The sequence below is a fragment of the Thunnus thynnus genome, chromosome 15 (genome assembly GCF_963924715.1).
Source record: "Thunnus thynnus chromosome 15, fThuThy2.1, whole genome shotgun sequence".
In the NCBI taxonomy this organism is placed as follows: domain Eukaryota; kingdom Metazoa; phylum Chordata; class Actinopteri; order Scombriformes; family Scombridae; genus Thunnus; species Thunnus thynnus.
Window position 1 is genome coordinate 18,686,645 of NC_089531.1, and position 26,754 is coordinate 18,713,398.

A 26,754-nucleotide genomic window follows, 5' to 3' on the forward strand; every position below is an offset into this window, starting at 1 on the left:
GCCACATCATAATACATATAAAAGTGCAATTTGTATGTAGTAAAAGACATTTTTACAAACGAAAATGGTGAACATCATGGGCAAATGTGGGTACAGAGTAAGTGATGTAACTGCTGTGTGGGCTGGTGAAATATGGAGCAGCACTGAGTCTTGTGTAGATGGGGAATGAGGGCTCAGTACACACATGCATCATTTTGATGTGCTTAGCAGCTCTGTTAGCAGTGAGTCCATGGTGTGTGTTGCCTCCTGTTGAGCAGATGGGGGAACTTCCAGCTGAACCTTGCAGGAGGAGAGGCTCCTCGGAGTCCCAGCTGAAGCTCCTCTTTGTCCCGACTTGTGTGTGCGTGGGTCGAGGCTCCTGCTGCTTCACTCTGACTGGCACACTGGACAGAGGGGAAGCTTTGGAGGCTGAAGCAGAGGGATTGTCTCTCTTCAGGAGGGATTCGATAGAGAACGGGCTGCTGAACTTCACCTCACATCTGATCTGAACAGCTCTGCAGGCTGCAGGTTCAGGAGAGTGGAGAGCTGAGCAGGCCTCTGATGGTCTACTCATCTTCTCTGTTTCCACTTCGGAGGTCAACTCAGGGAAGAACTCCAGGATTCCTTTGAAGTGACGACGCACCATCTTTGCTGTAATCTGACTGAAGTCCAGTTTCCAGTAGTTTCTCTTGCTATCCAGTGAATCAGGAACCACTGGAATCTGAAAACATAACACATTTGAGTAAAGAGACAGAAGTCAGTTTGTTCCTTTCATAATTATGTGTATTTGACATATCAAACCTTTTGTAATAAACACTAACCTTGACAAAACATTTATTGGTTGATAAACAGACTCTTATGTTGTTCACAACAGATCTGTCTTCACAAATAAATGGTCCCAGCTTGTCCATCAACTGCAAAACATAAAGTTGAGATTTAGGTTTTAAAATCCCAATTTATGGTTCATATAGCAAAGACAGTCAATGAAAAATGATTCTGTCTTACCTGAGGAAAAGTGAGCATCTTGTTTGGAGCGTCTTGGAGGACAATGGCGATCTTGGCCAGGTAGGTGGTGCTCTTCCTCAACAAGCCTCGCTGAGCGCTGCTGGCTGGAGCAAAGAAAGGACGCTGAGTTCCAAGCTTCTCAGTCCTGTTCTGCATCTTGTTTGTTGGAGAAGAATCAGGTCTCACACACAGATCAGTGCTATCACAACCACACTGAGTGCAGATGTGGACCTGAAGTGGTCAACTCTGGTTATAAGTCCTGTTGGGATAAAAGGACATTAGAGGGTGTGCACTGCAGGTTAATGAGGACCTTTTGATAAGTAGATGGGCCGTTATTGATGGAGGTGGAGCCAATGATCACAGTGATAGTCCGTTTACAAAAGTTCATCAGCATGTCTATCTGAATGCTCTCAGGGTCTGATCTGCCTCTTTGTTCAAGATATTTCTCAAATTACTCCCTAAAAAGTGAATAGCACAAGGTTCAAAGTTGTTGTATATGCATTGTCATATTAAGAGAGGCACATAGTTGTTTTGAATGGTCCTGCACATTCTTTACACAGCAAACATTTCATAAATGTCAAAAGGTGTAATTTACTGATATTTAGACCTGATCAAATTACATCAAAGTGAAACTTTCATTTCAACTCACCCTGAGGTGGTTGCCATTTGATATTTTATCAAAAGACAATTCACACATACTATCATTGTGCACAGGTAGATTTTGTAAGTGTTGACATGGAACTGATTCAGCAAGAGTTCATGTTCATGCTCTCTGCCTTTGAGATTTGGCAAAAAGCATTTAAATATTCAGAGATTTTGACAGTGTCTTTAAAGTAAAGAGTTAAGCTTTGGAAGTCGTCAACCTGAGTTTGTACTGTACTTCATATTGATGTCAGATGTGTTGCTGCTAAATCTTCAAACTAACCCTAACACAGATAGAAATAAACATTCAAAAGTATTCTGTGCTGGCTGCAAGTTTATCAAATCTTCATGTGTCTTCATATTGTTCTCAAGCTTGTAACTTGATAGTGTCTAAAAATAAAAGTTAGCCAATCACAACATGTTATGATTCTGGGAATATTTAGTAGATGTAACTATTGTGTCCCTTCACAAACAAGTAAATCACTATCACAGACAAAGGCTGGAGTAAATGAGGTGACAAACACTGGAATGTGACAACTCAAACGGGCGATCAACAAACAAACACAATGATTTTGACTGGACTATAACAGAGAAAATCTTCAGACACATTCCAGTGATTAACACCTCATCTGAGCCTCACAAGAGCATTTCACTAACACACTGTGTCTGTGAAACTCCTCAATGTTTTAAAATTACTGTGAGGTGTACTGTGTTTTCAGTTTTTCAGAGGCTACAGTCTTTTTTATTTTATCTCTGCACGAATGAATGTCTTGGATTACAGCAAACATTTTTATTTTATCAACTGGATGTTAATGCAATATGTTTGTGTTGTAGCTTCAGTTTTTCAGAGGCTACAAACAGTTTTTTTTTTATCTCTGCATGAATTAATGTCTTGGATTACACGAAACATTTTTATTGTATCGACTGGATTTTAATGTAATATGTTTGTGTTGTAGCTATACTGACAAATTTAGTTAGTTAATCATACAGTATATCTTTTGGAGAAGATAATAATCTGCGCCTGATATAATGTCTCCCATCTTTTTATTTATCAAAGTCAGCATCTGCCGTTTCACCAATGACACTTGAATTAGTTTTTTCTGGAAAGAAACAAAATGTCTACCTCTTTCACAGCAAGCAAAACTTTATTTATGTAGAACATTTCATTCCAGGCAGCCACAAGAACTACGTGGATAGTGTGCAAGATAAAAGACATAAGTAAACAAAATCAAAACAAACACATAAATACTACATGTGAGTTAAATAACATTAAGAAAGCAAGAATAAAATTAAATAATTAAGACCAGCAACCGACAAGTAAAAATAATAAGACATGTGAGTTAAAAAAGTAGGAATAAAATAAAATAATAATTAAGACCAGCTAAAAGGCCCAGCTACAAAGGAATGTTTTCAGTTTAGTTTTAAAGTTGAAGCACATGATTGGGTTGCAGCAGCTTGGAGCATAAAAGCTAAAAGCAGTTTCATCAGTTTTCATGGGGATCTGGGACATAACCAGACAGCCTGTTCCAGATGACCTGAGGGGTCTAACTGGTTCAGAGCTCACAAGCATGTCAGACTGATATTGGGATGCCAGACCATGTAGGGGCCTAAAAACAAGCATTAAAATTTGAAAATCAATTCTAAAATTTACTGGATGTCACTGTATGGACCTTAGCACAGGTGCTGTATGATTGTATTTCCCCTTTTCTAGTTAAAACTCTAGCAGCTATTCTGGAGTAGCTGCAGTTCATTGAGATGCTTTTTAGGTATTCCTGTGAGCAGTATGTCACAGTAGTCTATCCCAGTGGTTCTCAACCTTTTTGGTGTCAAGGACCCCCAACCTGATACAAATCAGGTCGTGGACCTGTATTTGATAAGATGTAGTCTCAGGGATTCCCATCTGATAAGATTAAGTTATCCCATAACTGTCAATACTATAGATTGGCAGGTTAACAGTAAAGAGTGTAAAACCCATGAACGGAATACATTCTCTCATTGGGATAACTTCTAGTAAATGAAATAATAGTGGAATTGAAATTTCATTGGGGGCACAGAACGGACATTAATCCCTTTAGACATAATCAAGACATAATTAAATTTTTTCTTTAAGATCAGATGTAATGCTTTCAAATCACACAAGGCCCATAAATGGTCTTCTGTGAGTCTTTTTCAAATTTTTTATTTGTAACTTTTAGATGTTGAAAACTGAGGTTAAAAGTATGTGTGAATATTTCCTGACATTCTGCTTGATGGACCCTCAGTGAGATAAATTACATTACTTTCTTGATCTAATTTAGTGGCTAACTGAGGTAAGAAAGCATGCAAACAAATGTCTATGGACAGAACACCTTTGTGCAATATGGCAAACAAAAGTTTTGTGTTTGAGGTCAGCATTCAGACAACAATTAAGAGGGTGACATGGTATTTCAAAGATTGTCTGAACAATTAAAAGTGTTACTTTTTCCAACATTTAATGTCATTGTATATTATTTTGAGTTTTATTTCTTCTGTACTTCTTGGGTACATAGACTCTAATCTCACCTTAAATGTAGGCAATGACATAAACACAGGTATGGTAAGAAATGCTCAAAGCACAAGATACATTTTTTCAGAGCTAAAATTCCCAAAGAAAAACACTAAAATCACGTCCTTTGAGATACGATAAAAACCAGTCCAGTGCTGACCCAGATAGGCCAATCCCCCTTTCAAGCCTCTCCTTTAAAATATTATGATCAATAGTGTCCACAATTAGATCCAATAATACTGTAATAGATAGAAATAGAAACTCTACCATTGTCACTATTTATTCTTAAGTCATTAATAACACTGACCAAGGCTGTTTCTATACTATGGTTGTGGCACAGAACAGACATTAACCCCTTTAGACATAATTAAGTCTAAGGTATGGCCCAGGTTATGAGTAGGTCCAGTTACATGCTGAGAGAAACCAAAGGACTCCAGCAGGTTTAAATCTCTAGAATAGGAGTCTCCAGTGTTATCTACATGGAGTTAAATAAATAATTAACTCTAAAAATCTATAAATTAGATAACAAGGATTCAGCTAGAAAATTGTGTTTATTTGTGATGGTCTTATTTTTTTCTAATAAACTGCTGTTTCACTTCATTTTACATTAGGTGCATGATAATTTCTGGGAATAGCAATTACAATGGCTGAATATTGTGTCTTTTTCCTTTTTTATCTGTACATCAAAACCTCCCTGAATGCAACTGACAGTCCTTTGTCTGCATCAATCAGTTTCTATTATAATTAATAATATGTAATAGTGGCATTTTTATTACGACTTGTGAGCAGGCATCTGTTGAATCTGAAATTCCCGGAGTAAAACCTGTAACCCACTCAAACCTGGTTGATAGACAGATCCCAGAGCAGCTGAGTAGCACACCTTCAATCACAGATGAGTGAAATCAGCTGGTATGGTGTTTGGTCAGAATGTAGACTCACAACCCTCCATCAGAGTCATGTACCGAACTTGTTTTTACACTCTGCACAAAGCTTTGAGTACAAGTAATGTGTTCATTCATGTGAATGGGGATCAGAGATGTAAATGATCTCTCTCTTTACATCGGACAATAGGCAGTAGGTTTGAATTTAAAGGGGTGATGACTGATGTGAAAACATCTGGAATGTGATTAAATTGCTCATTGGCATGTCAGCCTTTAAGAGGACAAAAACATGTTTGCATTTGTATTTGAGAAATAAGGTTGTGCAAAATGTCAGAGGGCATATTTAAGTTCCAAACACATGTCATGTTCTGTGTGCAAATAATTAAAAAAAATGGATTGAAGCAGGGAAAAACACAACTGCAGATAATTAAGAATCAGCTGAAATATGTCTGCTGCACCACTGTGAAAACAATGTCAGTGTTTGAGCTTACTTTGATGCTGGAATGGACATATTTCACCAAGTAAGTGCAATTTTAATTAAATTTAATTAATTTCATATGTTAACTAGTATTTCTGACATCAATATATATGCCATGTTGGATCTTGATGGCTGTTAAAATTGAGATCTAAGTCTGAAAAAGGTCAATCCTTAAGTGAACAAAGACTCTCAGGGCATTCAGATAGACATGCTGATGAACTTTTGGAAATGGACTATCACTGTGATCATTGGCTCCACCTCCAGCAATAACGGCCCATCTACTTATCAAAAGGTCCTCATTAACATGCAGTGCACACCCTCTAATGTCCTTTTATCCCAACAGGACTTATAACCAGAGCTGACCACTTCAGGTCCACATCTGCACTCAGTGTGGTTGTGATAGCACTGATCTGTGTGTGAGACCTGATTCTTCTCCTACAAACAAGATGCAGAACAGGACTGAGAAATTTGGAGTTCAGCTTCCTCTCTTTGCTGCAGCCAGCAGCGCTCAGCGAGGCTTGTTGAGGAAGAGCACCACCTACCTGGCCAAGATCGCCATTGTCCTCCAAGATGCTCCAGACAAGATGCTCACTTTTCCTCAGGTAAGACAGAATCATTTTTCATTGACTGTCTTTGCCATATGAACCATAAATTGTCATTTTGAAACCTAAATCTCAACTTGTTTTGCAGTTGATGGACAAGCTGGGACCATTCATTTGTGAAGACAGAAGATCTGTTGAGAACAACATAAGAGTCTGTTTATCAACCAATAAATGTTTTGTCAAGGTGATTATTTCTTACAATGGTTTGATATGTCAAATGCAAATAATTATTTTACTAAAGAACAAATTGACTTCTGTCTCTTTACTCAAATGTGTTATGTTTTCAGATTCCAGTGGTTCCTGATTCACTGGACAGCAAGAGAAACTACTGGAAACTGGACTTCAATCAGATCACAGCAAAGATGGTGCGTCGTCACTTCAAAGGAATCCTGGAGTTCTTCCCTGAGTTGACCTGCGAAGTGGAAACAGAGAAGACGAGCAGACCATCAGAGGCCTGCTCAGCTCTCCACTCTCCTGAACCTGCAGCCTGCAGAGCTGTTCAGATCAGATGTGAGGTGAAGATCAGCAGCCCGTTCTCCATCGAATCCCTCCTGAAGAGAGACAGTCCCTCTGCTTCAGCCTCCACAGCTTCTCTGTCCAGTGTGCCGGTCAAAGTGAAGCAGCAGCAGCCTCGACCCACACACACACGAGTCGGGACAAAGAGAAGCTTCAGCTGGGACTCTGAGGAGCCTCTCGTCCTTCAAGCATCAGCTGGAAATTCCCCCATCTGCTCAACAGGAGGCAGCACACACCATGGACTCACTGCTAACAGAGCTGCTAAGCACATCAAAATGATGCATGTGTGCACTGAACCCTCATTCCCCATCTACACAAGAGTCAGTGCTACTCCATCTTTCACCAGCCCACACAGCAGTTACATCACTTACTCTATACCCACATTTACCCATGATGCTCACTTTTTGTGGTTATAATGTGTTATATACGTGATATTCAAGCTTTCTGGAGCACTTTTGTTTTCAATAAAATGTGAAAAGAAAATACATTTGTGGTTGTTTTCAGTAAGAGTGCAAAATAAAATAGACTACATAATAAATCCACACACCTATGATAGTACAAACAACAACAAAAAGAAGAATAAAAGTCCACAGCCAAACCACTTCACATCATGGAGTGTAGCACTTAAGAATAGAGAAACACTTGTGTCACAAGGTAATTGTAATATCAGATATAATATGTCTCCCATCTTAGCACGTTAACATAGGCCTATTAGCATTACAAAGTACAAGTAAGGCCTATTTATTAGGCCATACAGACACTGGACACATTTTTGGAAATTGGAAAATTTGACTTGATGATGGTGCTAGATAAAATCTTCAGATATCATCAAATGTATTATAATTCATGCTGAGAGGGACATAAATGTACCAAATTTTATGACAATCCACCCAATAGTTGTTGAAACATTTCACTTCAAACCATCAAATGTCAACTTCATGCTGATGCTAGAGGAAAAATCTGTGTACAAGTCAGTAAGATTTATCTTCTGGGGATGATGTCCATACCACATCTCATCACTGTACATTCGATAGTTTTTGTGGTATTTCCGTCTGGACCGGTCATATGCTGCTAGCATGGCTAAAAAACATTCAAGTGATTTTCACTTCATATGTTCTTCTGTCAGATTCACTGCAGTGATGACATGACAGGAAATATGTTTTAAATGATGCTCTGTGGATTTAAATACCTGTATAATTTGTTCTTTTTGATTCCTACTGTTGTAGTGATGACAATTATAAAAAAAACTTAATAAAACTTTTTAAATTATAAAATGATTAAAACACATCATAACCAGAAACAGTGAGCATCATGGGTAAATGTGGATACAGAGTAAGTGATGTAACTGCTGTGTGGGCTGGTGAAATATGCAGAAGCACTGACTCTTGTGTAGACAGGGAATGAGGGCTCAGTGCACACATGCATCATTTTGATGAGCTTAGCAGCTCTGTTAGCAGAGAGTCCATGGTGTGTGCTGCCTCCTGTTGAGCAGATGAGAGAACTTCCATAAATACTTGAAAAAAACATTTGTTGGTTGATGAGCAGACTAGTAGACAACTCTGTAATGCTTATTTCTCCTTATTTATGGTTAATTTAACAGTTATTTGTAGACATTGACATCATTTCAACAAAACTAATCATACAAACCCATAAATTAAGATTATTAATATTACTGTCATCAGTTTGGAATTTAATTTAATTACTTAATATATGAAAAACCTTAAAACTGAACTCACACTGAAGTCTTTTTGGTGAGATATGTCCATTCCAGTGTCAAAATCAGCTGAAACACTCAAGTTGTTTTCACAGTGGTGCTGCAGACACACTTCAGCTGATTCTTACTTATCCCCAGCTGTTTTTTCTGCTTTAGTCCAATTTATTTTATTTATACACAGAACATGACGTGTGTTTGGAACTGAAATATTCCATCTGACATTTTACACAACTTTATTTCTCAAGTTCTTGTAAGAGACAATACAAACATGTTGTTCATCCTCTCAAAGGCTGGCATAACACACAATACACAGCTGACATGCCAATGAGCCATTTATCAATTCCAGCTGTTTTCACATCACTCATCACCCCATTAAAATCAAATCTACTGCCTATTGTCCAATGTAAAGACAGAGGTAATTTACATCACTGATCCCCATTCATATGAATGAACACATTACCTGTACTCAAAGCTTTGTGCAGAGTGTAAAAACAAGTTCAGTATGTGACTCTGATGGAGGATTGTGAGTCTACATTTTGGCCAAACACCATACCAGCTGATTTCACTCATCTGTGATTGAAGGTGTGCTACTCAGCTGCTCTGGGATCTGTCTATCAACCAGGTTTGATTGGGTTACAGGTTTTACTCAGGAAAATTTCAGATTGAACAGATGACTACTAGATTATTAATTGTAACAGAAACTGACTAATGCAGACAAAGTAATGTCAGTTGCATTTGGGGAGGTTTTGATGTACAGGTAAAAAATCAAAAAGAGACAATCTCCATCCATTATCATTACTATTCCTACAAATTACCATTCACCTTCTGTAAAATGAAGTGAAGCAGCAGTGAAACAACAATTTATGAGAGAAAAAAATAAGACCATTACAGATAAACACATGATGTTTTTGCTTGATACTGGTTATCTAATGTATTGATTTTGAGAGTTAGTTATTCATTTAATTATGAAGGAGGGAGAAATTCTATTTTCTGTCTAGAAAAAAACCCAAAAACTAATTCAAGTTTCATTGATAAAACGGCAGATGCTGAGTTTGGCTAATAAAAAGATGGAAGACATTATATCAGGGACAGATTATTATCTTCTCCAGTAAATGTAAACCTACTGTATGACTAACTAACTAAATTTGTCAGTACAGCTACAACACAAACATATTGCATTAACATCCAGTTGATAAAATAAAAATGTTTGCTGTAATCCAAGACATTCATTCGTGCAGAGATAAAATAAAAAAAGACTGTAGCCTCTGAAAAACTGAAAACACAGTACACCTCACAGTAATTTTAAAACATTGAGGAGTTTCACCGACACAGTGTGTTAGTGAAATGCTCTTGTGAGGCTCAGATGAGGTGTTAATCACTGGAATGTGTCTGAAGATTTTCTCTGTTATATTCAAGTCAAAATCATTGTGTTTGTTTGTTGATTGCCCGTTTGAGTTGTCACATTCCAGTGTTTGTCACCTCATTTACTCCAGCCTTTGTCTGTGATAGTGATTTACTTGTTTGTGAAGGGACACAATAGTTACATCTACTAAATATTCCCAGAATCATAACATGTTGTGATGGGCTAACTTTTATTTTTAGACACTATCAAGTTACAAGCTTGAGAACAATATGAAGACACATGAAGATTTGATAAACTTGCAGCCAGCACAGAATACTTTTGAATGTCTATTTCTATCTGTGTTAGGGTTAGTTTGAAGATTTAGCAGCAACACATCTGTCAGCAATATGAAGTACGGTACAAACTCAGGTTGACGACTTCCAAAGCTTAACTCTTTACTTAGAGACACTGTCAAAATCTCTGAATATTTAAATGCTTTTTGCCAAATCTCAAAGGCAGAGAGCATGAACATGAACTCTTGCTGAATCAGTTCCATGTCAACACTTACAAAATCTACCTGTGCACAATGATAGTATGTGTGAATTGTCTTTTGATAAAATATCAAATGGCAACCACCTCAGGGTGAGTTGAAATGAAAGTTTCACTTTGATGTAATTTGATCAGGTCTGAATATCAGTAAATTACACCTTTTGACATTTATGAAATGTTTGCTGTGTAAAGAATGTGCAGGACCATTCAAAACAACTATGTGCCTCTCTTAATATGACAATGTATATACAACAACTTTGAACCTTGTGCTATTCACTTTTTAGGGAGTAATTTGAGAAATATCTTGAACAAAGAGGCAGATGAGACCCTGAGAGCATTCAGATAGACATGCTGATGAACTTTTGGAAACGGACTATCACTGTGATCATTGGCTCCACCTCCATCAATAACGGCCCATCTACTTATCAAAAGGTCATCATTAACATGCAGTAACCACCCTCTAATGTCCTTTTATCCCAACAGGACTTATAACCAGAGTTGACCACTTCAGGTCCACATCTGCACTCAGTGTGGTTGTGATAGCACTGATCTGTGTGTGAGACCTGATTCTTCTCCAACAAACAAGATGCAGAACAGGACTGAGGAGCTTGGAACTCAGCGTCCTTTCTTTGCTCCAGCCAGCAGCGCTCAGCGAGGCTTGTTGAGGAAGAGTACCACCTACCTGGCCAAGATCGCCGTTGTCCTCCAAGACGCTCCAAACAAGATGCTCACTTTTCCTCAGGTAAGACAGAATCATTTTTCATTGACTGTCTTTGCCATATGAACCATAATTGGGATTTTAAAACCTAAATCTCAACTTGATTTTTTGCAGTTGATGGACAAGCTGGGACCATTTATTTGTGAAGACAGATCTGTTGTGAACAACATAAGAGTCTGTTTATCAACCAATAAATGTTTTGTCAAGGTGAGTATTTATTGCAATGCTTTGATATGTTAAATGCACATAATTATTTTATTAAAGGGATAAATTGACTTCTGTCTCTTAACTCAAATGTGTTATGTTTTCAGATTCCAGTGGTTCCTGATTCACTGGACAGCAAGAGAAACTACTGGAAACTGGACTTCAGTCAGATCACAGCAAAGATGGTGCGTCGTCACTTCAAAGGAATCCTGGAGTTCTTCCCTGAGTTGACCTCCGAAGTGGAAACAGAGAAGATGAGTAGACCATCAGAGGCCTGCTCAGCTCTCCACTCCACTGAACCTGCAGCCTGCAGAGCTGTTCAGATCAGATGTGAGGTGAAGTTCAGCAGCCCGTTCTCTATCGAATCCCTCCTGAAGAGAAACAGTCCCTCTGCTTCAGCCTCCAAAGCTTCCCCTCTGTCCAGTGTGCCGGTCAGAGTGAAGCAGCAGGAGCCTCGACCCACACACACACGAGTCGGGACAAAGAGGAGTTTCAGCTGGGACTCTGAGGAGCCTCTCGTCCTTCAAGGTTCAGCTGGAAATTCCCCCATCTGCTCAACAGGAGGCAGCACACACCATGGACTCACTGCTAACAGAGCTGCTAAGCTCATCAAGAGGATGCATGTGTGCACTGAGCCCTCATTCCCCATCTACACAAGAGTCAGTGCTGCTCCATCTTCCACCAGCCCACACAGCAGTTACATCACTTACTCTGTACCTACATTTACTTTTGTTTTTCAATAAAATGTGAAAAGAAAATACATTTGTGGTTGTTTTCAATAAAAGTGCAAAAAAAAAAATAGACTGCATAATAAATCCACACACCTATGATAGTACAAACAACAAAAAGAATAAAAGTTCACAGCCAAACCACTTCACATCATGGAGTATAGCACTCAAGAATAGAGAAACACTTGCATCACAAGTTAATTGTAATATCAGATATAATATGTCTGCCATCTTAGCATGTTAACATAGGCTTATTAGCATTACAAAGTACAGCTGAGGGATATTTATTAGGCCATACACCCATTGGACACATGTTTGGAAAATTTGACTTAATGATTGTGCTAGATGTCCCTGAGAGGGACATAAATGTATCAAATTTTATGACAAACCACCAAATATTTGTTGAATCCTTTAACTTCAATCCCACAAATGTCAACCTTGTGGTGATGCTAGAGGAAAAATCTGTATATAAGTCAGTAAGATTTATATTCTGGGGATCATGTCCATACCACATTTCATCGCAGTACATCTGATATATTTTGTGACATTTCAGTCTGGACTGGTCATATGCTGCTGTCATGGCTTAAAAATCCTCAGTGATGAAAATGACTCAAGAAGGCTTTAAGCAACATTCAAGTGATTTTCACCTCATAAGTTCTTCTGTCAGATTCACTGCAGTGATGAAATGACAGGAAATATGTTTCAAATGATGCTCTGTGGATTTAAATACCTTTTTGATTACTACAGTTGTAGTGATGGTAATTATAGTGCATATTTTGAAATGAAAAAGAATAATAAAATCGTAGAGAAAATAACTAAAAATGCTGAAAACTGATATGTGTTTATATTAGCAAGTAAGTGACCATTGTTTTCTTTGTGTGGAAAAAAACAACAATTGTGTCTCATCTTTTTCTTTTTTTGAAAGAAACAAATCTAATTTCCTTTTGGATTTTATTGAAAACATAAAGTGATCCAGAAAGCTGCAATGGGTGAATGTGTCTTAAAATGGGCTTATAATAATACTTCATGGACCCAAATTTAATTTTGTTTATTATTATTAGTATCAGATCACCATTTGTTGAGCAATGTCCACTTTCTTTCAAATTTTCCCAATTTTCCCAACAGAAATACTTTCACAAAAGACTAATTTCTCACATGAGAAAGTGTTCAAACTTTTAAAATTGTGATTTTGTTTTATTTTGTGGTAATGGGATCACATAGTTAGGAGGTAGGAAGTGAAAAACCTTTGTCACGTGTAGACTTTGTCACATTTCTCACTCCTGGTGAAAACAATGGAGAATGTCTTCTGTGTTTGCATTTTGTTGTTCTTTCTCCTCAGTCAGTGTGTTAATATGGAAATTTATTAACCATTTGCACCTCTTAGTGTTTTCATCAGGGAAGTTTGTTGTAAATTTCACTTTGCAATTTTATTGAAAACAAAAGTGCCCCAGAAAGCTTGAATGTCAGGTAAAAAACACATCACAGCCAGAAACAGTGAGCATCATGGGTAAATGTGGATACAGAGTAAATGATGTAACTGCTGTGTGGGCTGGTGAAAGATGCAGCAGCACTGACTCTTGTGTAGATGGGGAATGAGGGCTCAGTGCACACAAGCATCATTTTGATGAGTTAAGCAGCTCTGTTAGCAGTGAGTCCATGGTGTGTGCTGCCTCCTGCTGAGCAGATCAGGGAACTTCCATAAATAAGTATCTGACAAAACATTTGTTGGTTGATGGACAGACCAGTGTTCAACTCTGTAACGCATATTTGTCCTTATTTGTGGTCATTTGTAGCTATCAAGTACTGCACATGTGCAAATTTCACCCTCATCACTGACACTCACAGGTATTCATTTAATTTATGTGAATTAAAACTATCGTGATGTGGTAAAAGAAAAAATAAACACCTTTGTGTTGAGCGTATTCTATTCTGTTGATATTTTATTTTACTAGGCTGGTCATATGTGCTATATTTGCATGATAAAGCACATTTAGGCACAAGAACATCAAAGATATTAAGATTGTGTATTTCTTTAGTATGAGTTTTGTTAAATATATATCTATATTAATATTTTATGAGTGCGGTAGAAGACGGGCTCTGCCATCAAGGAAGTTTTTTTTTTATTTTATTTTTTTACCTTAAATAGCTTACAAATTGATCATGTAATTTAGAATAATATTTGAGTGTACAAATGTTTGCTTTCAGTGAACAGATATAAAAATGTGGAGCTACAATTCTGATCCTTTTTAACTCATATTTTGGAGAGCTTGAATCCCTAAAAAGTCAGAATCCAGGCAGATTGTTTTGTCAGATTTGAGATGAATCATCTACTGCACACACGTAATCTCTAGAGCTTGCACAGGAACATCTAAAGAAAAAAATGTTAGTGTTTCTCATGATAGCCAGTATGACACTGAGACATTCATCTGCTCCACTTTAAATGAATACCAACATATTCACACTATTACAAGACTCTCAGTATATCAATTAATCCTGTAGATAAATGGAAAATATACAAACTAACCAAACAGAGATTACATTCTCAGAGTCACTGAACATCCAGGTAGCCCACTTAACAGCATGTATTAACATGCACTCAGCCCCACCCAAAAGGTCCTCATGGAATACACATATTTACTCTGATGGCCCATTGATCTTAAAGGCTTGACACAATACAATAGATAATCTCCAAAGAAGCTGTTGTAAAAAAAAAAAAATTTTAGTTTTTGGATTTTTTTTTTTACACCTTTCTTTAAAGGCACAAATGAATGAAAGAGCTGGGAGCATTACTCTAACAACAATGGACATGTCACCAAAACAGACTAATACATTCTGGGTTAGTAAGGATGAAATAAAGTCTAAATGGTTATAAAATCATTTATGGTGCAAATTTGATCATTATTCAAAAAACTGTAGGCCTGTTTGACAGATCGTGGGTTTTCACATCATTTCTGTCTAATTTACTGTATATCTAACCTTCCACCATAATATGAAACTCTTTTTGAGAAGTACCTCACATCAATTTCTACCCTTCTTTAAATTTTTTATTGCATATCTTTTTGCTCAGCCTCTCTTTATATAAGCACTGAAATATTGTTGAAGCTCTGCTGCCATGACTCATTTTCCTACTGCTGCTTGGGATTTTCACAATCAGGATTTTGATTCTTTCTTGATACAGTGTCTGGAGAGCTTCTTTTGCAGCCATTGTCCTTCACCAACACTTTGCCTTAGTTGATGAATAAATGTGAAAGCCTCTTTTGAGGACAGAAAATCTCTGAATGTGCCCTTCAGATGAATCCGTCAAGTGCTTTCTTTAAGGTATGCAAAACTCTCCCTCGGTTGGAGAAGACAAGTCACTTCAGGCTGCTTGTCTCAAGTGTGTGCTTTTTTTTTCATTTCAGAACTGCACCTATAAATGTGGCACTTAGGTCATGAATTCAAATGGTTGTTACCATTAGCAATAACAAACACAGAGGACAAAACTGATATTCAATTCTACCATCTCGGGAATGTAACACCTTGTGGAAGACGCCCTTCAGACATATATTGAGATATATAAAATATTGTGCTTGGGACATAATGTGTCTGATATTGTATTTCCACAAGAAAGTATAATTACAACAAAATCCTTAAAGCATCTATTCCTTTTCCCTCATTAAAAATTCAAGAATCTATGACTGTGAAAAAATATTTCATTTGAGAAGCTTAACTTCTGGACAAAAGATGTCTCCTACTCCCTCCTAGAGAGGGACTTTAACTTTGCCAACTTCAACTTCATGGTAGAAAAGGTTTCAAGATTGTTACAGACAAGGTCATACACAAACATTTCACATCCTGAACTATGTCTCTTTGACTGGGCTTGCAGTCTTTCATTTGAACGTCATGTATTGCTGCTTTTGGACAAATACCACTTTTCATATTCTACCTTTAAGAAAAGGATACATTGTTTTGATGTTAACTCAATTTAAGCACATCCTCAAGGTTGTTCCATACACAATAAATTGATTACTTTCCATTTATACTGTAACACCTTTGGAAAACTCAAGCCTTGTCTGTGTTTATCCTAAAAATATCTGAAAAGCAGTCATTGCATCACACGGAAGGACAAAAGACACAGGACAGAGACTAAATGAAATAAAATGCCATTTTATTGTTCAGCCGTGTCATAACCTCGTCTCCAAAATAAGCACAGCAGGACTACAACTGGTTCATCAACCTAGCTACCCTTGATAGCACATAAAACTGGGTTTTATAAGACCACCAATGATAGCATTAAAGACTTTTCTATCAGACATCCAATGATAGCATACAAAATAGTTAACCTACCAGTGATACTGTATATAAAACACTTGTCTCTAGATTTATCCCCAACCCACCCTCAATTTCATCCGTATCCCCCTTTAGAACATTTGTGACACTGACATATTTTATGCTTAAACAAGCACATATTAAGAATGCATAATTCTCCATTTCTGAGATTATAAAAAAACTACACAATGTTACACTTTAAGTCAGAGTACAATTCAACTGATTATTAGTGTTCTACACATTCGGCCATAAACCAAAGGAACATTGTATAATATCACTATAACTTAACACTACATGTAATATACGTTTAAAAAAAAAAAATTACAAATGATTAGCATTGAAGAGAAAATGAAGATGGCTAGTGCGAAGGCAAGCTGGGTCAGTACCATAACAGAGAATGAGTAATACAAAAAGAAATAAAAAAATAGAATAAGAAAAATAGAAACAAAAAACTGATAATACAGGCAAGGCTAAAACATATGTGTTTCCAACTTTTAAGATCCACCTCATGTGCACACATCCATATAGGTAACCTGCTCCAAGACCTCCATTGTGTGATTCCACATCTCTCACTGATACTTTCCCCCCCTTTTCTTTTCCCCCCCGGTTCGACTTGCTTAAACATTCCTGTGGCAACCATCTTCTTTGTTTTCTTGTGTCAGGCACTTTCCAAGACCCCTTATTCCTCTCTATACCTTCAACAACTCTACAGGCCAATCATAATGCTGCTTCAGACAATACAGGCCAATCACAATGCAGGTTCTATCAGAATACAACTGCAAAAGAGCACAGGACAAAATTTTTTAAAATTGTGTTTGCCATTTAAATGAATATTGCTTTTACTATAAACTGGCAGGTTAAGTGTTCTGTGGAAGTCAGTCTCACCAATCCTACAGGTCGGTGTCAAACCAGGCCAGCTGGTTGCTGTCCATCAGGTCCTGGGTGTGGCCGAGGTCTGGCAGTGGATCGGTGTGGTGGCCCAGGTCTGGCAGAGTGTCAGCATGGTAGTCAGCGCCTTCCATCATGGGGTCCAAAAGGGAGTCCTGACCGTAGGGTGCTGGGTAGGCCCGGTAGGCTCCATCTGAAAGGTGAAAACAAAAACCTTGTGAAACTGGTGCACAAGTTTCCCGCCACACAGAGACAGTCTGATATAGAATTTGTTTTATTCTCTAACAAACAGCCGTCAATGCTTAGTGGCACCACATGATAACATCTAGTTGGTAAGGATGATTTGACCCAATCAAATACAGTTACAATGTAGTTTTCTATCAATATCAAATGAAACCACAGAATCAGTATAAATTACATAAATCAAAGGATGATGAAATAAGGAGTGTGAGAGAACAGGGATTTCATTATGGAGAGAACAGAAACTCACCATCCTGCCTGTAAGCCAGAGGGTCTCCCTGAGCTCCCATATCCAGTCCCAGGTCTCCAGTCTATAAAAAGGCACAAGAGTGATGAGCACAGCCTGACATAAATCAGCCAATGGGGAGTCCCAACTCCATTTTACATACTGCCTGTAGAAAATATGTGCTATGTACCAATTCTCACCATTTTGTTGTTACTCTACAAAGAAAAATAAATCTGTATTTTATCTTTTTGTGTGCTGTACAATATTTTCACAAAGAGAGCAAAGTGTTTCTCTACAGATTTTATATATTCATATTTTGTTTTCCCAAGGTATTTCTACAGCTTCCTTGCCACCAATAGTGATTCATTTTATTTATTTCCCGCTGTGTGTAGCTTCTCCATCTCTTTTGTGCACTGCATTGTGGGACAATAACTGTGAGTGTGTAAACGAACACAAAAATCAAGCGTATGAATACAAATATTGTTGAGATGGTTGAGTAAACCTAAATTTGTCACCTTCTCAGAGTGAAAGCACTACATAATAAAAACCTGTTTAGAATTGGCATGTAGTATGGAGATGACCACTGCTTATTTATTCACTTATTAATTTGTGTGTGCATGTAGGTGTGTGTACCTCGTTCCAGGCCATAGGCTCAGTTCTGAACAAAGAGCTGGTCAGCTCCACTGACAGACGTTTCTTGTAGTCCTGAGGCTTGTCCTCAGACATGCGGAACAGGACAGCTGCAGCATAAGTTGCTAAAGGGAAGAATAAACAGTAACAGAAGTCACGTAACTCAAGTTAACACTGACAATCAGAAAACTTTGCACAGTATGTATTTGTTTATGCATACTTACCAACGCCCTCATTACGGGAGTGCAGGAGCTCAGTGAGCGGTGCAGTGGCTCCTTCAGCTTCGATTGCCTCAGCAGCTTCCTTGTCCTGAGCCAGTTCACACAGCACACCTGCTGCCACACGCTGGATGTTCTCCACTGGAGAGTACAGCAACTAGAGATGGTAGAAATGTATCAGACAAATTGGAGTTGGTGACATACTTACAATGGTGAAAGAAAAGAATCAAGGATAGAAGGAAAATCCAAGCTCCTAATAAACAGACTTGGTATTTCCAAAAGTGTCTTAAACACTTTGATTGCTGAAATAAGTTACAAAGGACATTTCCATGCATCTTGTGTGGGACTGTAGAAGTTGATCTCTGTATTTTACTATGAGGGTATAGTTTTACCTGGACGAAGAGTGGAATGGTGTTAAGCCCTCTGATGACGATTCTGTTGTGGACATCTCGTGCCAGGATGTGCAGAGCTCCTGTGCAACCTTCCACTATTTCCTCCATACGCACACCCTCCTGTATGTTTATGTGTGGAAAAAAGGAAATCAAATACAAAAAAACTTCCAAGTCTTCAAAGAAAGAAAGCATGTGATTTTGTTGGTTTGGTTACACACCACAAACTGCTGCTGGTTGCCTCCCATGCTGGTGCGCCTCTGGGTGTCCTGGTGAGCCCTGACGAGCAGTTGGACCAATCGGGGGATGGCTCCCTGCTCCCGCAGAGCGCTGTGGTTGGCTGGGCATAGAGCCAGGTTACGAATCAGACCAACTGTGGCCTAGATAGGTTGAAAATTAAGACACATTTTTAGTAAGAATTAGTTCTGATCAATCCCTCAATAATGTCACAAATGGCAAATGTTCATGATATGTTCTTAATCTAGAAAAATGTGAAGGCGACAGAGAAACTGTGAGGGCTAATAACCTTGATTAGTGGCCAGTGGGACGGAGGGTGCAGTAGCTTGACCACCACAGGCAGGCCGTAATGAAGACGCACAGCATTCTGGGCCATCTCAGCATCCTGGTGGCGGGAGGTCAGGTGGCGCAGAGCGCAGACTGCTGGCTCTGTGATGTCCTCTCTGTCGCCTGCCCGAAGCACTGTTCGCACCAGAGCCTCAATGCCTCCAACCTGATATTGATCACATTAAATCAGTGGACTAGATGTTATTACAGCACATAGATATGAGTACAGACATTCAAAAATACACTCTAGACAGCTCTAAATCAGAATACACCATCCATTGGCCACAGAGACACAAACAGTAAGACTTCAATGTCGATTTTAAAAAAAAAAGTGTCTTGGTTTCTTAGACACCAAGATAAGTTTCCAAATAGCTGTGTGTGTGTGTGTGTGTGTGTGTGTGTAATACGTACCTGGCAGACCATGAGTTTGTTACTATAGTTGTTGCAGGTCAGGTTGGAGAGGATGCCAGCAGCACATGTCACTACATTGATGTCATCACTGCCCAGCAGCTGGACCAGGGTCCCCAGGAGACCCTCCATTCCCTCCTGGACAGAGCAGAGGACGAGGTGGCAGTGAGTGAGATTGTATAATTTTATTTTGCTCTTGTATTAAATGGGACAGGCGTGAAACTGAAAAAAGAAGACTTCTGTATGACATTATCGTTGTCATACTGTTACTCATCGCTTCAAATGATTCAAAAATCATTTAACTTTGTCCTTGTTGGTTGTACTTTAAACCGATTAATTATTAACTAATACGGAAGTCTGAGCAATAGTTTTTATTATTCAATCCATTCACAAGAAATTAGCACTTAGGGGTTGCTTGAGTGTGTTTCACCTGTTTAGTGGCTGCATCTGAAAGGTTCCTCAGAGTCCAGAGGCAGTTCTGGACCAGACGCTGACTGGGGTCTGTAAGATGGAGCCCCAGGGCCTGCATGCCTCCTACACACAAATGAAACAAATTCATTTGTTACATTAAATTAGTTACTCTTCTCAAACCATAACTACAATATTTGTCTAAAACCAGAAAAATACCCACAGGTAGTACAACCAGAGAAGAAAATGCAGTAAACATAGTGGTGATATATTTTCCACTGTATTTCTTTCCATTGCATCTCTATACCATGAGAATATACGTACCAGCCTCAACAATGGCAGGCTTGTTGCTGGAGCAAACAGAGAGCACCTTGAGCACTCTGCTTGTGGTCCATAGAAGTTTCTCATATGTGAAGGTCCTCATGATGTTGACCAGGGCCTGGGGACCACCACTGGCCAGGATAATCAGCTAAAACAAAGACAGGTTTACATTTATACAAGCCCTTCAAATCTGACACCAGTTTCTGGTTCTGACAATAGATAAAATTGATGTGTGAATCAATCAGTTCATCTTCCAATACCTTGCTTTCCTGATTGCCATATGCAAGAATCTGCAGACAGTCAGTTGTGATTGCCAGGAACTTGACATTGGTATTAGACAGCAGGGCCACCATCTTCTGCAATCCTCCAGCCAGGCGCACCGCCATCTTGGCCCCTTCCTGATGCAACAAGAGGTTGTGGAGTGTGGTGATAGCGTAGAACAACACGCTGTCCACTGGTGAGCTGAAAAATAAATCACAAAAAAACAATCATACAACTTCAAAAGTCAAAACAGCTTTTTTAAAGCTAGCATTTCAGATGCATATAGACATAATTATCACAAATTCACACATCAAATGGCAGGTTTTCCTTCATTGGACATAATTGCATTCATTCATTTGTCAAGGCTTTTTTCTGAAAATGACTAAGTGACGTCGTTTCACACCAGCTTGCCAACCAGAAATTACTACAGGGAAGCATGTTGTCCACAAGGAATGACTTGTTGATCTGATCTGCTATTCATAACTACTGTGTAGACATCTGCAAATTACTACTAGTTCTTTGGAGCACTTTACCAGTATGACACTGTTTTCTGTACTCTATCAGCATCTGCCCTAATAATCCAACTTTCAAAGAACAATTAATATAGTAACATAATTTTAAGGTCACTCAAAGCACAATAAAGAAACTAAATAACTTTATGATGTAAACCATTACTACACTTTTAAAGATGATAATCTTTCACTTTGGATGGGAAGATAATCCAAATCCAAATCTATTGAATGGTCACCAAAAAAAACAAAAAAACAAAAAAAAAAACACACACAAAAAAAAAAAAAAAAATCAGGCAGTTCGTCATACCCTCTCATGCTATTCTTCCATCCTGCATTTAAAGTGTGGTAATGTGATTCCAGGTGCAAATCCAACCATGCACATGTGACATCCAACAGGTCACAACTTGCCAGCCAGCCAACTGTTTTGACTGTGTTTGGGTTTTCATGGAGAATACAAAGAGTAAAACAAGGAAGGGCAACATTAACAGTTTCCAAAGTGTTACATTGGGGTATATTCTTATGTTTGGGAATTCAGCTGGTTGGTGGAGATTTGGACTTGGTTATTTGATATAGCCACTGTTCGTCATTGTTACATAAAAGCAATGTGATGAGTCAATTTTAATTTAACAATGTTAGTTTAAGGCGGCGTCCAGAGCTGAAACAGTCCTGTGTTAAAACAATATAAGTGGCTGCCTTGGTGGTTGTATATCGTTTGAGGTACTGGTGAGACGATGGAATATGATCCAGGAAGTCCAGTTTAGGCTATTGATTAATGTGTTTGAGGGATTGCCAGACATCAGAAACACTGTACAGTGGTTTGTATTACTCACAGACATTCATGAGATTTTACAGCTCTGGAAAGTTATCTCAGCAGAATTTTTTTTTTACTATGATGGTCGCAAACTAACAGCAGAAACACAGCATCCATGTTACAAAGTAATCCACCAAGAATGTGTGCTTGCATGTATGTAACTGAACACAGCATCTGACCAGATGACATCACTTTGCCTTGTAGCGAAATCTGAACCAGGTTCAACCTTTTTGCCGGACGAGCCTGTATTGTAATGCTACTGAGCATGACTGACGGGGCTGTGGTTTTTTTTTGCTTTTGTATTTTTAAATTCAGGTCTCATGTCAGTCTGAGTGCAGCCTTTTACTTGCTGGTTTATTATGACTGTTTAAAGATGTGCTTCTCTGTGACTGTGATGGTTGGCTAACTAGGCTAATGCTTGGTGAGAACTACGCCATTAAAACTGTTTGTCTTCATTTGTTGTTGACGCATTATCTACTTAATCATTATTGATAGACTCACAGCAGCAGAGCACATTGTTGCATTTTTAGACTGTATCCAGCCTTCACTCGTGGTGTAGAGTGAGAGAAAGAGAAAGAGAAAAGAAAAGGGGAGAGGGAGCGAGTGTGTTAGTTTTGACGTTAAAACACTGGCCTTTGGATTTTGGTAAAGGTTTGGCTAGCTGTTGGGTAAGTGCTGGCCTTACAACACATTTTAGTTCATTTGTGCCATCTTAATGTAAGGCCTATGTGATTAGTAGAATGTTGAAGCCTGCTGTGTGTGTGTGTGTGTGTGTGTATATATATATATATATATATATATATATTTTTTTTTTTTTTTTTCAAGCCTGAAATTGAACATGTCTTGGCAATTACTGGCCAGTGGGACAGAGTTGAATTCATAGTCTCTCATATCAAAGCAAATCTAAGCTGCAAGGTAAACCAACGAGCTACTTTCTCATCAAAACCACTTTCTGCCATCAGATTCCTCTGGAAAAGAATATACACCAGTGAGGGACAGCTTCTATGCAGTCTTGTTGCTGGCTGCAGAGATAAATGATCTCCTACCACATATAAAGACCGCTACAATTCTTCCAGTTTCTTACCCCAGCATCTTGACCAGGGCAGGGATGCCTCCAGACTTGAAGATTGCAAGGAGCCCCTCACGGTGGTGGGAAAGGTTGTGCAATGTGCCAGCAGAGCAGCGAGCTGTCTCCACATCACCAGTGTTCTGCATGGCACGGACAACTGCCGAAACCATTTGCGGTGAACGCATCAGGGCATGACGCGATGCCTCCTTCTTTGACAACTGATGCACCATTACAGCTGCCTTGTTCACGACAACCTAGAACAGAGGCAATGATCAGTAATCATGTATGGTCTCAGTATGTAGTTACTCTATGCATCTGTTTAGTTATACAAGTGTGAATGTACATGTGAATGCCTGCTAATTTATTTATTGGAAATTAGACTAACTAGGTGTCACTTCATTTTTTAAATGTGTTAATTCAATGAATTGAATATGTACCTGGTCCTCATCATTGAGGAGTTTGGTAAGCTCGGGGATAGCACGAGTGGCCAGCTCAGCATCATCCTGGTAGTTAATGAGATTGACCACAGCGTGCTTCAGCATCTGAGAGGGCTCTGCAAGGCGCTGCACTGCCGTGGGGTGGGCTGCATCTATCTGGGTGGGAGGGATCTGGATGCCTTCCTCCAGGGTCTCAGGGAACATGGCAGCACGGACACGCTGGGCTCGGGTCATGGCATAACCCTCAATGTCTGGAAGAAAAGCGATATTACCATAAACATAGAGAGATTATAGATGTTTGTCACTCATTAGAGATTTTTCAATATGGTTTCTGTGAAAGTAGCTATCACAATGTAGCAAATCAATGATGCGGACTGCTTTATGGCAATACAAAATTTCATCACTGTGATTCATTACCTTCATTCCTTAAGTAATTCACCAGACATTCCCATCTGGTTATTTATTTCCAAACTTTTTCTTAATCGTGTTTCCACAAAATGCAGCATAAGATGATTTATACCTGTGGGCTCAGGAGTGAAGGGCTGGTTGAACTCCCAGTCGTACAGAGTTGGATCGTCCTCTTCCGCATCAGGGTTTCCCTTGCCACTCAAAGATGGTGCTGTGGTGGTGACTCCAGACTGAATGCCTGAATCCAGGTAGGACTGCTGCTGCCACTGGCTCACAGCAGCCTTGCTGTCTCCCATTGCCATGTCCAACTCCATCAAATCAGCTGCACAAAAAGAGGAAAACACACAGAATTACAGATTAGAAGAAAAATCATGAACTTAGTTGCTCATCTAATGTCACTTTAAATCGAGAACAAATACAAGTGATCTTAAAGGGCTTCAGTAATCTTATGCAATATAATTTACTATGCGTAATCTTGAGTTAAAGCAAATAAAACATACATGAATCAAAAGCTGGGACTCATCAGGAAAATTGGGGGGGCGGGGGGACACATAAAATAAGAGAACGAGCGAGCAGAAATGAAAATGGCTCTAGGCCTGATACTCTTAGGTACTGACCATAAATTTATATAGTATCTATTTTTGAAAAGTTTTTTCCTTGAATGACAAACTTGGATGTAACAAAAGACACTGTAATTACTTGGGATGCCGTGACATGTGCTCATCTAGCCCCCATTTTTTTTTTCCAATTTCCACAGTGCCTCAAGGCTTAAGAGTTTTGAAAATGTATTTATGTATATAGAAACTTTTATGTATGGATGTTAAAGATAAAGCCTCCTGTACACATTAACATAAAACTCATTTATATGGAAATAAATTGTCTGACTAAGTTTTTCATACTTACACTGGGTAGCCATTGTTCTCGCCTGCCCTCAGCCCGCACAGCAGATATATCTGTGAAAAAGACAAGAAGTACACAAGGGGAAGAAAATAAGACAACTCGCACTCAGCCTCGAGTTCAGTTTGCCAAAGTCAAACCTAGTCGTAATGTTTATGCGTTTCTCCAACGTGGTCTCAATAATAAAACCCGTTGTCCTGAGCGCTAACGTTACCTGTGCCAGGCCCCCTCTGATTCAGAGGCTTGTTTGCTAACGTAGCTATGGAGGGGAAATGCCGAGCCTCCACCTCCAGCCGAGAGAGCAAAGCGGTGGGTATTTCCAGGCCAGCACGAACACAATTCACCATTCAGCGGCAAAGAACATCAAAGGCATATTTTCTCCCCCCTCCCCTCTAACCACGGCCAAGTTCCGACCTCGCAGCTTGGGTTTCCAATGAGACAAGCTACCCCCACCGCCTCGCAGTCACTTCTATGACTCCTCCTCTCATGGTGGTTCTAACTACCAGCGTAGCAAGCTGCCTCACCAAAACCCACGAAAAAGTCAGCTAAGTGCAAAGGTTACACCTATCACAAAACATATTTTAATGACATTTAATTCAAGACCGTTAGCTTACCTTGAAACCTCGCTAAGCTAACCTTACGTCCGTAGCTAACCCCTCCGCTAGTTAGCCAACTAGCTAACATAAACAAACACTGCTTAAGGCTTCACTTACAATGTCCAAATTGAAAAGACGTTGCCCGGGGATGCAACCAGTATGAGAAGTTGTTATTGTAACAAGTCAGTCCATTACTGCATTTGGGATTTTCAAGAGAGCCCTCCAACTGTTCAATTCAGGTTTGATTAGCTCGGCTAGCCAGGACGTCTGAAAAGTAGATCCAAGCGCCACCGTACAAAAACCTGCTGTGCTGAAATCAGAAAACCCCACCGGAGCCCCCCTCCCTAACCAAAGATGATTTTCTCTGCCGAAACAATCATTGACGCAGTGTATATACGTTGTATGATAGCTGTACTAAACGGGATATCTTTACCAGAGTCGAGCGGCTCCTCCGTGGTTCTTGTCAGGGAAATCTTCTCCTTTCGCTTGGCTGAAAATGGGGAAAAGAGCTGCTAGGTGAACCACCCGTAGAAGTCCGAACCACACCCGCTGTTGCTCCGCCGAGTATGTTGCTTCCGCTTGCACGATCGAACATCAAGATGGCGAAAAAGAGAAAATACAGTATTCTGCCGCACTCGGGAAAAATAGGGCGCCATTTTAAATAAAGTTATTACATCAAATTTGTCAATATTTGTATAGCCTATTGTCAGATATGCATGTGTTTTTTATGTCAAGAGCAGTCGGCAATCTCTGCTCTTGAGCTTATTTAAAACCGTAAATGAAAGGTTGCAGTAGTGGTGGAGAGGGCGAGGTGCATTCATTAGAGTGGAATGTGATTCATAAGCTGCTGTGATATGACAGAGAGGGGTCAGTACCGTAACGCAAACCCACGAGGGCCCCCGGCAATCTTGAGTGGGCCCCTAACCGCCAGCCTTTTTTTGTTGGTTTTTTCTTATTTTTACCTTTTTTGAGAAGGGAGAGTAGGCTATTGGTCGAGTCTAAAGAGGCAACAAAGGCTGGACTATGTAAGGATCCATCCCTTCTAGCAATCAATTCATGATGGACCAGGGTTGAGTAATGAGTGAAACCACATTAAATATGAAACACTGTACCAGGCCAGCATCACACACTCACAGACAATTTTTTTTTTAACCATCTGCCCTCTGATAAAATACAAACTGACCACAATCAGAATGAAAACAGCAGCTACATAATCAGAACTTTTTCCCTAAAGTGGCTTTTACCATAGAAATGTCATTAATAAAAGAGTGTTTAAACCTC

At 39.2% G+C, this 26,754-nt stretch overlaps 4 protein-coding genes across 8 annotated transcripts; 2 read left to right on the forward strand and 2 right to left on the reverse strand.

Moving 5' to 3' along the window:
* Window positions 1–37: 37 nt before the first annotated feature.
* On the reverse strand, window positions 38–8,910 carry LOC137197747 (forkhead box protein B1-like). Its single transcript, XM_067611137.1, has 4 exons — window positions 8,802–8,910; window positions 985–1,243; window positions 801–893; window positions 38–700 (listed from the first exon to the last, which is right to left on the reverse strand). The coding sequence occupies exons 2-4, from the start codon at window positions 1,138–1,140 to the stop codon at window positions 53–55; spliced, it is 897 nt and encodes a 298-aa protein (XP_067467238.1). The 5' UTR covers window positions 1,141–1,243; window positions 8,802–8,910; the 3' UTR covers window positions 38–52.
* Window positions 5,052–7,112, forward strand: LOC137197745 (forkhead box protein C2-like). 3 transcript variants are annotated; one of them, XM_067611135.1, is made up of 4 exons: window positions 5,052–5,152; window positions 5,853–6,111; window positions 6,200–6,295; window positions 6,399–7,112. In XM_067611135.1, the coding sequence occupies exons 2-4, from the start codon at window positions 5,956–5,958 to the stop codon at window positions 7,041–7,043; spliced, it is 897 nt and encodes a 298-aa protein (XP_067467236.1). In that variant the 5' UTR covers window positions 5,052–5,152; window positions 5,853–5,955; the 3' UTR covers window positions 7,044–7,112. The 3 variants fall into 3 exon arrangements, with proteins under 3 accessions (XP_067467236.1, XP_067467237.1, XP_067467235.1); XM_067611136.1 differs by having other exon boundaries at window positions 5,081–5,224; XM_067611134.1 differs by lacking the exon at window positions 5,052–5,152 and adding an exon at window positions 5,250–5,552.
* An 83-nt stretch (window positions 8,911–8,993) lies between the features above and the next one.
* LOC137197748 (forkhead box protein D5-B-like) lies at window positions 8,994–11,912 on the forward strand. Its single transcript, XM_067611138.1, has 4 exons — window positions 8,994–9,098; window positions 10,716–10,974; window positions 11,065–11,157; window positions 11,262–11,912. The coding sequence occupies exons 2-4, from the start codon at window positions 10,819–10,821 to the stop codon at window positions 11,895–11,897; spliced, it is 885 nt and encodes a 294-aa protein (XP_067467239.1). The 5' UTR covers window positions 8,994–9,098; window positions 10,716–10,818; the 3' UTR covers window positions 11,898–11,912.
* A 4,100-nt stretch (window positions 11,913–16,012) lies between these two features.
* On the reverse strand, window positions 16,013–26,064 carry LOC137197750 (catenin beta-1-like). 3 transcript variants are annotated; one of them, XM_067611142.1, is made up of 17 exons: window positions 25,907–26,064; window positions 24,884–24,933; window positions 24,093–24,302; window positions 23,573–23,823; window positions 23,151–23,389; window positions 20,743–20,944; window positions 20,486–20,630; window positions 20,184–20,287; window positions 19,757–19,891; window positions 19,308–19,511; window positions 19,003–19,161; window positions 18,785–18,904; window positions 18,399–18,549; window positions 18,178–18,299; window positions 17,569–17,629; window positions 17,076–17,271; window positions 16,013–16,966 (listed from the first exon to the last, which is right to left on the reverse strand). In XM_067611142.1, the coding sequence occupies exons 2-16, from the start codon at window positions 24,894–24,896 to the stop codon at window positions 17,081–17,083; spliced, it is 2,307 nt and encodes a 768-aa protein (XP_067467243.1). In that variant the 5' UTR covers window positions 24,897–24,933; window positions 25,907–26,064; the 3' UTR covers window positions 16,013–16,966; window positions 17,076–17,080. The 3 variants fall into 3 exon arrangements, with proteins under 3 accessions (XP_067467243.1, XP_067467244.1, XP_067467245.1); XM_067611143.1 differs by lacking the exon at window positions 25,907–26,064 and adding an exon at window positions 25,591–25,742; XM_067611144.1 differs by lacking the exon at window positions 25,907–26,064 and adding an exon at window positions 25,092–25,221.
* Between the last annotated feature and the right edge of the window lie 690 nt (window positions 26,065–26,754).